Source organism: Mobula birostris, chromosome 6, assembly GCF_030028105.1.
Source record: "Mobula birostris isolate sMobBir1 chromosome 6, sMobBir1.hap1, whole genome shotgun sequence".
Taxonomy (NCBI): Eukaryota; Metazoa; Chordata; class Chondrichthyes; order Myliobatiformes; family Myliobatidae; genus Mobula; species Mobula birostris.
Window position 1 is genome coordinate 136,351,544 of NC_092375.1, and position 13,310 is coordinate 136,364,853.

General features: G+C 42.4%; 1 protein-coding gene across 1 annotated transcript in view; it reads left to right on the forward strand.

Annotated features, from left to right (window-relative positions):
* The window catches only part of orc2 (origin recognition complex, subunit 2), a 30,035-nt gene extending 16,725 nt beyond the window's left edge, over positions 1-13,310 (forward strand). The window contains exons 10-16 of the mRNA XM_072261411.1: positions 1,552-1,684; positions 1,892-1,988; positions 2,284-2,430; positions 2,839-3,010; positions 3,455-3,516; positions 4,174-4,292; positions 12,804-13,310. Of these exons, the coding sequence (XP_072117512.1) occupies positions 1,552-1,684; positions 1,892-1,988; positions 2,284-2,430; positions 2,839-3,010; positions 3,455-3,516; positions 4,174-4,292; positions 12,804-12,890 (817 nt within the window). The 3' untranslated portion in view covers positions 12,891-13,310. The remainder of the gene's footprint in view (positions 1-1,551; positions 1,685-1,891; positions 1,989-2,283; positions 2,431-2,838; positions 3,011-3,454; positions 3,517-4,173; positions 4,293-12,803) is intronic.

The following is a 13,310-nucleotide window of genomic DNA, read 5'->3' on the forward strand; positions in this document are numbered from 1 at the left end:
TTCTTCCCTTCTTAAAGAGTGAAGTGACATTTGCAATTTTCCAGTCCTCCGGATTCTTCAGCAATCTCTCACAGGACTCTGGAATGTAGTCCGTCTGGTCCAGATGACTTATCTACCTTAAGACCTTTCAGTTTGCCTAGAATTTTTTCCTTGGTAATAGCAATGCCACTCACTTCTGCTCTCTGGCACTTACGGACTTCTGGCATACATCTAGTGTCCTCCACAGTAAAGACTGAAGCAAAATACAGGTCTACAGTCCCTTATCCAAAATCCTTGGGGCTAGTTGCATTTCGGAATTCAGAATTTTTTGGATTTCAGACCCCCCTCCCCCATACCAAAAAACACGTATGCTCAAGTTATTATTTAACCTCTCTCAGTGCATTGGACTTTAGGACCCAGCAGCGCACCAAACCTATGCACATCCTCCTGTATACTTTAAATCATCTCTAGATTACTTATGATACCTAATACAAAGTAAACGCTATGTAAATAGTTGTTATACTGTATTGTTTAGGGAATAACGACAAGAAAAAATTTTATTTCCAACAGAAACATTCAATAAAGCAAAAATATTTAGCTTCAAACAAACAGAATCAAACACATGGCAAATGACTTACTGGAATAAATGTAGAACGTCACTGTCACTATAAAACTTCAGTAACTTGTCTTTCTGTTTATTTAAATCATATACAGTGGTAGTTCCGACACTATTTTCTTCAGTAAGACGCCGCACAGACACACGACGATCAAGATTCTGCAATAACTCCACTTTCTGCGTTATTGATAATGATAGATGCTTTCTTCTCTTTTGCTCATTGTTACCCATAGGGGTATCTGCAAATCTTTTTGACATCTTCACAGTGAAATTAAACACAAAGTCAACAGTGAACACAAAATATCAGCAAACAGCAAATGCACGTGTAACCGGTACGAGTGCTGAGCCACAACTGATGTCTGGCAGCCTCTGCTAGTGCTGCCACGTCACTCCTGAATGACGTCAGCTGTTGGCGAAAGACTTTGGTTTTCGGAGCTTTTTGGATTTCAGAATTTCGGATAAAGGAATGTGCACCTCTACTTATTAAGTTCACCTGCAATTTCTTTGTCCCCTGTCACTATGTGGTTCATTTGAACATGCCACTGGTTCGTAATAACCTGTGGAACCCAGGAGGAAAATTGGTATGTCATCAAAGACACTTAGCAAATTTCTAGATATACGTGGAGACTACTCAACTTGGTTGCATCAACTTCTGGTATGTAGGGGTCCATTGCAAAGGATCAGAAAAAGCTGCCAAAAGTAGTAAACTTGGCTAGCTCCATTATGGGCACTAGGCCGGGACACCTTCACCTCAGACACTTTCTCGGTATTCCCCCCCCCCCCAACTCCTTTTGCATTGCTTATTTAATTTATGTTTTAATATATACTTTTTATTGTAATTTATAGTTTTTATTACTATGTATTGCAATGTACTACTGTGGCAAAACATATGTAATGAAATGTGCCTGTGATATTAAACCTGATTTTGACGACTTCCTACCATTTCCTTTCTCAAGACTGGGGTTCAGCATTCTGTTGTATGGACTCGGCTCCAAGAGGGAATTGCTGGAAGAGTTCCGCTCTCAGATGCTAGAGGGCACTGTCCACCTGGTGGTGAATGGATTCTTTCCCAGTATCACTCTTAAATCTGTGAGTATTTGCCAATAATGTTTTACTTCTCCATTACACTGCTGTATTCAGAGTATTTCTCTGGTAAGTATGATATCCTCTTCTGCCTGGACTCTTGGTCCTGGTGACAAGTGACGCCACCTTGCTTGCACACTGACTGTGAGTTTTCACTGTGAGGGTGTTGAAGTTGGGGAAACGCTTCTATATAACTGAGTAATTGTATTACAGATTCTGAACTCTATCACAGAAGAGGTTTTGCAATCTGAGGGAAGCTTCCGAAACCCCATGGACCAATTAGGATTCATTACCAGGGCATTTAATGAGGGTGAGTATCACTATTTGTCAGAGCTCTATCACTGGAAGGGAAAGAGTGAGATGAGGCAGGAAGAGTAGGTGGGTTAGGAAGGGGGTGATGACCCATGGAAGTACCCTGTGGGGGGGGGGGGAATGGCAAATGTGTTGTGGAGGGAGGCTGCATTCACAAGACAAGACAAAGGAGCAGAAGTAGGCCATTCGGCCCATCGAGTCTGCTCTGCAGCTCCCCCATTGGCTAAACTATTCATTGTGCTGGGTTTGTCTGTGTTTGAGTACTGCAGTCTGCTGATGTTTTTTTTGCACAGATCCCTCATTGGATCTTTATCTTCTAATCCATAACATTGATGGGCAGATGTTACGCGGGGAACGGAACCAGCAGATATTAAGCCAACTTGCAGCTATCCCTGGTGTCCACCTCCTCGCCTCCATTGATCACCTGAATGCTCCTCTGAGTGAGTGCTTCTAACCTTATTCACTTTTGCTCCAGTGCTGATGTCTTCTGCTGTTTAATTTTTGTGAGATCCACTGAAGATCCTCTTCGAATTGTGGTCCTTTCTGGGGGCAAGTTCTGATCTGATGGGTATAGGGGCTGCTTTCTCATTCTTGCATGGAAGTGGGCAAGACTTCCTGTGGGGGGCAGGGGGGAACATTCTGTCTGTGCATACTGATGGGCCATGGGGTCTGGTCACCCACCCCTCTCTCCTCAGCTGCCCACCCCATCCCTTCCTCAACTGGCTCCCTGTTACCTCCCTCTCTTCCCCTCCCCCCAGCTCTCTGTGGCTGCCCACCCAAGGGTTTGTGGAAATGCTCTTTTATTCTCTCTGTACTTGACTGACAGTGATGTGGTTTGTATTTGACAGTGTGGGATCAGACACGGAGCTCTCTCTTTAACTGGCTGTGGTATGAAGTAACAACCTTTAAGCCTTACACAGAGGAGACTTCGTATGAAAACTCGCTACTGGTTCGACAGTCAGGAGTCTTGGCTTTGAGCTCATTGATTCACGTACTGCGCAGCCTCACTCCCAATGCCAGGTAGTTGCCTCAATTTTGGTATTCTGTGGGGTTGCAGGGGCCCAGGATACCTCGTGTTTAAAATGTGAGCTCTCATTGGGTACTGGAACTCTTTTAATGTTAAAAAAGTAATTTCCTGGTTAGGGCAAGTAGAAATGACCTATGTATCAAGCAACACACATCAAAGTTGCTGGTGAACGCAGCAGGCCAGGCAGCATCTCTAGGAAGAGGTACAGTCGACGTTTCAGGCCGAGACCCTTCGTCAGGACCAGCAACTTTGATGTGTGTTGCTTGAATTTCCAGCATCTGCAGAATTCCTGTTGTTTGTGTTTTTTTAAAAAAATGACCTATGTATGTTATGTGTGGGAAGAAACTCAGCATGAAATTTGGAAATGTTATTTTTGGACTCGAGCAAGTTGTTCAGGGCTGGATGTTGGACTGATGTTGTCTGCCTCTCTGATGCAGGGGAATATTTAAACTTTTGGCTCGGTTCCAGTTGGAGAACAAGGATAACTCATCTTACCCAGGTAAGAGTAAGAGGGAAGTGGGTGGAGTAGTAGGATGGGGAGAAACCAGACTCTGCTTTAAGGTCTGAGATGAGGTAAAAATCTCAAATATATCAAATGTGTCTCAAATGATGGCTGTCCAAAATAATTACCACATAAAGTAACACCATGATAGTGCAGAACTTTATAAATATAGAGGATTATAAAATAATGAGGGTCACAGGGGTATATAGTTGGTTATTTTCCCTGAGTAGGGGAGTCCAAAGCTAGTGAGCATAGGTTTAAGGTAAGAGGGGAAAGATTGAGAAGGGTTCTGAGGGGCAAGCTTGTCTCACATAGACCGTGGTGGGTATATGGAACAAGATGTTAGGCAGATACAATTCAGTGTTTAAAAGACATTTAGACAGGTACCTGGATAGAAGGGAGAGATATGGGCCAAATGCAGGCAAATGAGATTAGATGGGTATTTTGGTCAGCATGAGTGAATTGTGTAGAATAGCTGTTTAACTCTGAATCATGTGTGTTCTCACCATGGGACTATCTGTGTTGGCTGTGACCAGTGTCCTCTACTTATCTCGTGGGCCATTGTTCCAGTACAATGATATGTTTGGCATTCAATCAAGGGGCTGTTTGTGCATGTGGGAGGAAGAAAACTGTAACTCTCCACCTTTTCTGCAGGTTTGTCCTTTCAGGATTTCTATCATCGATGTCGTGAGGCCTTCTTGGTGAACAGTAACCTCACTTTGCGAGCACAGCTTACCGAATTCAGAGATCATAAACTGATCAGGAGTAAAAAGGTGAGGAGCGTTTCCTCTGTACAAATGCTTTATCTCCCAGACCCACTCCTGAGGGCGAGTCCATAACTTTAACCTGTAGGTGTTCACTAAGCCCCACTCTCACCCCACATTGCACAAGCTTTAATGTCAGCTCTGACTCAGTAGATTGTTTCTCTCACTGCCACCTCCCCTTTCCACTCACTCACCCCCCCCCCCCCACACTGAGGCAGAGTTGTGTTATTTGTATTTAACCTTTTTTCTAAAATAAAAGGGAGCGTGGGTCATGATTGAGACTGAACTTCTCTGTGGAATTCATTGCCACAGATGGCTATGGATTGGGTGTATTTAAAGCAAAAGTTAATAGATTTTGAATAGTTAGGGCATCAAAAGTTATGGGGAGAAGGCAGGAGAATATCATAATGGAATTGTGGGGGAGACTTAATGGGCTGAATGGATTAATTCTACTAATGTCTTAATTTAAATCATGTGGGAGGGTTACAGCACACAGGAGATCTTTCAGTCCATTGCGCCTCTGCTAGATCAACTCGCTTGTCACACACTCTTGATCCCTTCTCTGCAGCCTTACAAATTTTTATTAACTATATGTTTACCCAAATCCCTCCCTGAAGGCTACAGAGGAACCTGGCTCCTTCATGTCTACAGGCAGTGAACTCCAAATTCTGACCACACTACGTAAAAATAAGTTTTTCAAGCATCTATTGATTCTCTTCCCCTTCATTTTTGAAGCTGCAGCTGACAGCCCCTTCAGCAGCAGGAAGAGCCTGACTCTCACCCTGCACCGTCCAGATTGGCGAGGCTCCTGTTATTTTGCAAACATCTATCAGATTTCTCCTTGGCCTGTCCTTGGGAAGAAAATAGTCCCAGCCCTTTCGTCTTGATAGTCCTCATCCCAGGAACTAGTTACATATCTTTACTGTATTGGTTTATTATTGTCACATGTACCAAAATACAGTGAAAAGCTGGTCTTGCATACTGTACATTGAGCTAGAATAAGGTAAAACAGCAGCAACGCAAAGTGAAGTGTGAAGGCTGTCGATAAAGTGCAGTGCTGGTGAATTATGAAGCACAAGATCATAAAGAGGTAGATTGTGAGGCCAAGAGTCCAGTTTATCGTACAAGAAGTTTGTTCAAGATTCTGATGACAGTGGGGTAGAAGCTGTCCTTGGTGCAAGTTTTCAGCCTTTTTTATCTTCCGTCTGATGGGAGAGGGAGGAAAATGTCTGGGGTGGGTGGGATCTTTGACTATACTGGCTGCTGAACAGAGGCATTGGGAAGTATAGACAGTTCATAGAAGATAGGCTGGTTCCTGTGATGTGCTGCGTTGTGTTCACATCCGTCTGCAGTGTCCTGTGGTCACATGCAAAGCATTTGCCATACCAAGCTGTTTTGCATCCAGAAAGAACACTTTCAGTGGTGCATCAATAAAAATTGGTAAGATACTGGACCCTTTCTAATGTATTCACATCTTTCCTACGTCAGTGGAACCAGTGGATGTGGTATATTTGGATTTTCAAAAGGCTTTTGACAAGGTCCCACACAGGAGATTAGTGTGCAAACTTAAAGCACATGGTATTGGGGGTAAGGTATTGATGTGGATGGAGAATTGGTTGGCAGACAGGAAGCAAAGAGTGGGAATAAACAGGACCTTTTCAGAATGGCAGGCAGTGACTAGTGGGGTACCGCAAGGCTCAGTGCTGGGACCTCAGTTGTTTACAATATATATTAATGACTTGGATGAGGGAATTAAATGCAGCATCTCCAAGTTTGTGGATGACATGAAGCTGGGCGGCAGTGTTAGCTGTGAGGAGTATGCAGGGTGACTTGGATAGGTTAGGTGAGTGGACAAATTCATGGCAGATGCAATTTAATGTGGATAAATGTGAAGTTATCCACTTTGGTGGCAAAAATAGGAAAACAGATTATTATCTGAATGGTGGCCGATTAGGAAAAGGGGAGGTGCAACGAGACCTGGGTGTCATTATACACCAGTCATTGAAAGTGGGCATGCAGGTACAGCAGGCGGTGAAAAAGGCGAATGGTATGCTGGCATTTATAGCGAGAGGATTCGAGTACAGGAGCAGGGAGGTACTACTGCAGTTGTACAAGGCCTTGGTGAGACCACACCTGGAGTATTGTGTGGAGTTTTGGTCCCCTAATCTGAGGAAAGACATCCTTGCCATAGAGGGAGTACAAAGAAGGTTCACCAGATTGATTCCTAGGATGGCAGGACTTTCATATGAAGAAAGACTGGATGAACTAGGCTTGTACTCGTTGGAATTTAGAAGATTGAGGGGGGATCTGATTGAAACGTATAAAATCCTAAAGGGATTAGACAGGCTAGATGCAGGAAGATTGTTCCCGATGTTGGGGAAGTCCAGAACGAGGGGTCACAGTTTGAGGGTAAAGGCGAAGCCTTTTAGGACTGAGATTAGGAAAAACTTCTTCACACAGAGAGTGGTGAATCTGTGGAATTCTCTGCCACAGGAAACAGTTGAGGCCAGTTCATTGGCTATATTTAAGTGGGAGTTAGATATGGCCCTTGTGGCTAAGGGGATCAGAGGGTATGGAGGGAAGGCTGGTGCAGGGTTCTGAGTTGGATGATCAGCCATGATCATAATAAATGGCGGTGCAGGCTCGAAGGGCCGAATGGCCTACTCCTGCATCTATTTTCTATGTTTTCTATGTTTTCCTATAATGAGCAGACCAGAATTCAACACAATATTCCACCCAAGGTTTCCACTGGTGAAGTCTACAATTATGTATGTCTTATTAACCACTTTCACAATTCTTTTTGTCAGTCATTCATATGTCCCTGTGCTGTTTTTCAAACACTTTATTGGCTTCTCATTCTTCCTAACAAAGTCCATCATTTAACATTTTCCCATATTAAACTTCAACTGCCATTTATCTCCCCATTCCACCTGCATCCTGTTGCAACTTAACACTAGCCTTTTCATAGCTCATAATAGTACCAAGTTTTGTGTCTTCTGCAAATTTAGAAGTTGTGGTTTGCATTCCCAAGACTAGATTGAAAGGAAACAATGGCCCCTAACATCAATCCCTGTCAATATTCACCATTCTCCAGTCGGAAAGAATCAGAATGGGTTGGTTGTTACTTACCCAATTTCCTACCTAATTTTTTTTCTATCACAGAGGTTAAACATGATTTGCTTTTAACAAATCTATGGAACTTGCCTTAATTAATCAATTTTCCATTAGGTGAAAACTAATTCTGCCTTTAATCAATTTTTCTAAAAGCTTTTTGATAAAGTATTGAACCATTATGGTTAGTACCTCTGCAATTTTCCTCCTGTACAGCCCTCAAAATCCTAGGGTACATCACATCCAGCAAGATGCTGGAGGAACTTAGCAGGTCAGGCAGCATCTGTAGAGGGAAGTGAACAGTTAATATTTTGTGCTGTGATCACATCCAGTTTTTCTGACTTAGCTATTTTTAAGTTCAGCCAACTTTCTAATACCATAAGATACGGGAGCAGAATCGGGCCATTCAGTCCATCGAGTCTGCTCTGGTATTCGATCATGGCTAAATTACTTTCTTCTCCAACCCCATTCTCCTGTCTTCTCCCTGTAACATTTGATGATAATAATAATAATGTAGGTCGCATCTGGAACTTTCCGGGTAGCAGACAACTTCCTCCCACGCCTCTCTGACGTAGTGGGGAACCGCGTACGAGGCAAGTTACAGCAGTGGTTTGCCATTGCCTTCTGCCGGCTGAGTTTTTTTTTTTCAAAAAGATCAGCTCGTAACACCCCCCCGGATGGAAAGCGTGCCGGGGGGAGCTGGCTGGGTTTGAACTTCGGAACTGACCACCAGCCAGCTTGTAACATTTGATGCTTTTACTAATTAAGAACCTATCATCCTCTACTTTAAGTATACCCAATGATTTGGCAATGAACTATACAGACTCTGGATAAATAAATTCCTCCTTATCTCTGTTCTAAAGGAATACCCTTCTATTTTAAGGCTGTGCCCTCTAGTCCCAGGCTCTCCCACTATTGGAAAAATCCTCTCCAGGACCACTCTATCTTTCAATATTCTTCTAAACTCAAGTAAGCACAGGCCCAGGGCCATCAAATGCTCCTCACACATTAACCCTTTCATTCCCAGGATTCTCATAAATCTCCTCTGAAATGCTAATGCATCCTTTCTCAGATATGGGGCCCAAAACTGCTAACAAATTCCAACTGTGGTTTGACTAATTCCTTATAAAGCATTAGCAGTACATCCTTGCTTTTATATTTTAGTACTCTTGAAATAAAAGCTAATATTGCAGTGCTTTCCTTACTACTGACTTTTTGGGGAATCTTCATTGGAAGTTGATCTTTAGGGAATTCTACAATAGGACTCCCAAGTCCCTTTGCTCCTCTGATTTCTGAATTTGTTCTCCGTGTAGAGAATAGTCTGCACCTTTATTCCTTCTACCAAAGTGTATGACCATACACTTTCCTATATCATATTCCATTTGCCACTTCTTTGCCCATTCTCCTAATCTGTCCAAGTTCTTTTGTAGACTTCCTGTTTCCTCAACACTACCTTCCCCTCCATCTATCTTTGTATCATCTGCAAATTTGGCCACAAAATTATCAATTCTGTAACATGAAAAGTAGCGGATCCAACACCTGTCTGCTATTTCCTCAAAGAATTCTGACAGATTTCCACTTGAGGAACTGATGCTAACTTTGGCCAATTTTATCTAGTGATTCTTGAAATAACTAATAAAACCTCTGCAATCTCTGCAGCTGCCACTTTCAGAACCTGGGGTGTTGTCTATTTGGTCCAGGTGACTTACCCATGATCAGACCTTTCAGCTTCCCAAACATCATCTTAGTAACAGTGACTACATTCAGTTCCACCCCCAGTACTCTTGAATTTTTGGCATGCTGCTGGTGTCTTCCACATTAAAATTTGAAGCAAAAAACTTAAGTTCATCCACCATTTCTTTAACCCCCCCCCCCCACCACCTATTACTACGTTTTCAGATCTGTAAGGAGTCTCTGTACATCTATTCTGTACAAGAATGTGTGCGTCTACTCCGGTTTCCTCCCACAGTCCAAAGACGTATGGATAGGTTAATTGTAAGTTAACAAATTGTAAAATTGTAAGTGTCCTGTGATTAGGTTGGGTCAAATCGAGGTGGTCAGAAGTTGCAGGGTGGTGCAGCTCGAAGGGCTGGAAGGGCCTATTCCGCACTGTAGCTCTAAAAAAACAGATTTATATATCAGGAAAAGCTTTTGCTATCTTCTTTTATATTATTGTCTCACTTACCTTCATATTTCATCTTTTCTCTCCTTATTGCTTCTTTAGTTGGTTTTTAGAAGCTTCCCACTAATTTTGCTTTTTTTTTCCATATCTTTTACTTTTATGTTGTTTTTGACTTATCTTGTCAGCCACCATTGCCTCATTCTCTCCTTAGAATGCTTCTTTGGGATGAACTGATCCTGTGTCTTTCAAATTACTTTCAGAAACTCCAGCAGTTGCTGCTCTACCATCATTCCTGCTAGTGCCCCTTCCAAACAACTTTAGCTAGCTCCGCTCTCAGGCACTGAAGTTACCTTTACTTAATTGTAATACTGATGCATCTGATTTTAGTTCCTCCCTCTCAAACTGAAGGATAAATTCTATCATATTATCACTGCCTCTAGAGGATCCATTTACTTAAGCTCCCTAATCTGATTTTGTTCATTACACAACACCCAATCCAGATTTACCTTTTCCCTGGTGGACTTGACCACATGCAGCTCTAAAAAGCCATCTCTTAGGCATTCTACAAATTCCTTCTCTTGAGATCCAGCATCAACCTGATTTTCTCAATCTGCATATTGAAATCTCCCATGATCATTACAACTGCTCTTCTTACAAACACATGCCTTTTCTATCTCCAGTTATTTGTACTCCACATCCTGGCTACTATTTGGAGGCCTGTATATAGCTCTCTTAAGGGACTTATTATCCTTGCAGATTCTCAACTACATCCACAAGCATTCTACATCTTTTTTCTAAGGATTTAATTTCATTTATAATCTCAGAGCTACTCCATCCGGTCTGCCCACCTGCCTGTCCTTTCGATATGATGTTTTTCCTTGGTTGTTAAGCTCCAAGCTGTGATCTTTTAACCAGAACTCTTATGCCCACGTCATACCTGCGCCAGTTTCTAACTGCACTACAACATCAACCTTATTTCCTATACTTTGCGCATTCAAATATAAACTTCTGTCCCATATTCACCACTGTCCCTTTCAATTTTGTCTCCATGTTTCCTGAAGTTAATTTCTTGTCCTTTTCTAAATATTTACCTTATTCACTAAACTCTCCTTTTATTTTAGTCATAGTCATACTTTATTGATCCCGGGGGAAATTGGTTTTCGTTACAGTTGCACCATAAATAATAAATAGTTAAATAGTAATATGTAAATTATGCCAGGAAATAAGTCCAGGACCAGCCTATTGGCTCAGGGTGTCTGACCCTCCAAGGGAGGAGTTGTAAAGTTTGATGGCCACAGGCAGGAATACTTTTCCAAGTTGTTGAACCCACCCCCTGCTATTAATTTAAAGCCCTATCCACAGCTCTAGTTAATGCGATTCAGCATGACCATGGTCCCAGCATGGTTCAGATGGAGCCTGTCCCTTCAGACTAGCTTCCACTTTCCCCAATACTGGTGCCAATGTGTCACAAATTCAAACCCACTTCTCCCGTACCAATCTTTGAGCAACACATTTAACTCTGATCTTATTAACACTGCCAATTTGCACATGGTTCAGGTAACAATCCAAAGATTATACCTTTTTTGGTTCCGTGTTGTAATTTGCCCCCTGACGCTCCAATTCCTTCAGCAGAACCTCTTCCCTCATTCTTTCTACATCATTCTTTCCTATCTGGATGACGACAACTGAATTTTTTTCCCCTCTCATTCCAGATTTCCTGTACAGATGAGATAAGATGTTGTCTAGGTTTGGGACTGGGCTGGTAACATAGCTTTCAGGATTCATAATCCTTGCAACAGGATATCTATTCTGCAGACCATACCATCCCCAATTATAACTGTTTCTTTTTTTTTCTCTCCCCACTTGAATGGTGCCCTAAACTAGGGTGTCACAGTTCTGTTGCTCATCCTTTCTACAGCTCCCACTGTCATCCTCACAGGTTCCTCGCAAGCTCAGGAACTGAATCTCTTCCAGCATAACCCTCACCTGTCTTACTCACAGTCACACCCTCTTGTCCCTGGCCACGGACTGAATTTGAAATAGTTAATATAATGGGTGTGACTGCCTCCTGAAATATGATGTCCAGTTAACTCTCTTCTCTCCCCCATCGCCTTAGTGCATCATAGTGTGTGAAGCTCAGATTCCAGGTCATGAACTTTGAGTCTTAAGTTCCTCAAGCAACCAACACTTGCTGTATATATGCTCATCAGGGTCCACTACAATGGGGTCCACTAGCTGCCACGTGCAGTTACAACACATTGCCTGATCATTGATATTGCCATGCTATCAATTTTATTTATATATAGTATCTTATTTATCTTCCCTTTCACCAATATTTTGGAAGCATCCTCTTCCCTTGTTTTGACAGATGCAAACTGTTCATTTTGTATCTTAATGTCCTCAGTATCCACGTGCATCTTCCCATTTGTGCCCTCATTAGGCCCCATTCTTCCATACGCTACCAGTTAAATGTCCATAGAACATATTCAGATACCCTTTTATGTTGGTAGCTAATCTTAATTGTTCTACTTGCCTCTCTCATTTCTCACTATCCTTCCAGTTCATTCATAATTAGCCTGGTTCTTATGGCATTTACACCATGACGCAGCTGTCTTTATTCTGTTTTATCTTCCTCTGTACCTCTTATTATTGAGGGAACTCTGTCCCTTGTGAGTGTACCTTAACTCTACCTGAACATCTGTTCCTTAGACAGCCTATTGTTCTGTTACACTTCTGCTTATCAACTTGAGGTGCCAATATATCTGCGCCTGAGCCAGATCCAGCCTTAACTCCACACCCCACCCAGTTCTCTTACAGTTCTGCTTATCATTTTATGGTGCCAATGTATCTGGGCCAGATCCAGCCTTGCATCCACACACTACCTTCCGTCAATTTAAAGATACTGTGGCTAGTTATAACTCCAACTGTTGTTCTGACTGAAGGTTGCTAATGAACTCGGTGGATTCTGGTACTTTTCAAAGGATTATGATTTACAGAAACACGAAGTACTGCAGATGTTGGAAATCCAGAAGAATAAACACAAAATGTTCAAGGAACTCAGCAGGTCAGGCAGCATCTATGGAGAGGAATATGTGGTCGACATTTTGGCTGAGACACTTCATCTCAGGCTTGAAACATTGACTGTTTATTCCTTCTATGGATGATGCCTGACCTGAGTTCCTCTAGCACTGTGTTTCTTGATTATGATTTACAGAGGGGTTTTGGTTTACCATGGGGTTTGCGGTTCTGGACATGCTTGATCAACCATCATCTTATTTATCTTTCAGGGTGCTGATGGCGTGGAATATCTTGTCATCCCTGTTGACTATGCAACACTGAGTGACTACCTTGAAATGGAAGATAAGGAATCGTAGATTGAAGAGAGATGCTTCGCAGGATATAGGGTTACAGGAAAACATTGGGCGTCTGTCACTCACATTGGTCCAGCACTTCGTATTTGCTGTGAAGGGTCATATGAGAGCGACTTTTGACTTGCAACTGTAAGATGTGTTAGTCCATCCATTTATTGCCTATGTGACTAATTAACGGCTTGCAAGTTCCTGGAGTACAAGGCGCCTCCCTGTTCATGGAGTGGATGAAGTGGGAATGTGTGGTTAGAGCAATCCAAGACGTTCTTTCTCAAGAAATGTTTTCTGTGGATGGTTCTATGGGTGTCTGTTGGGTGAGGAGCTTCCTGCAGTCTCCTGTTCTTCAGTTCACCTTCCTGTTGACAGTACAACTACTTTTAGAATTTTGTTTTAAAAAAAATTACATTAAAGATTTCAAACTATGTA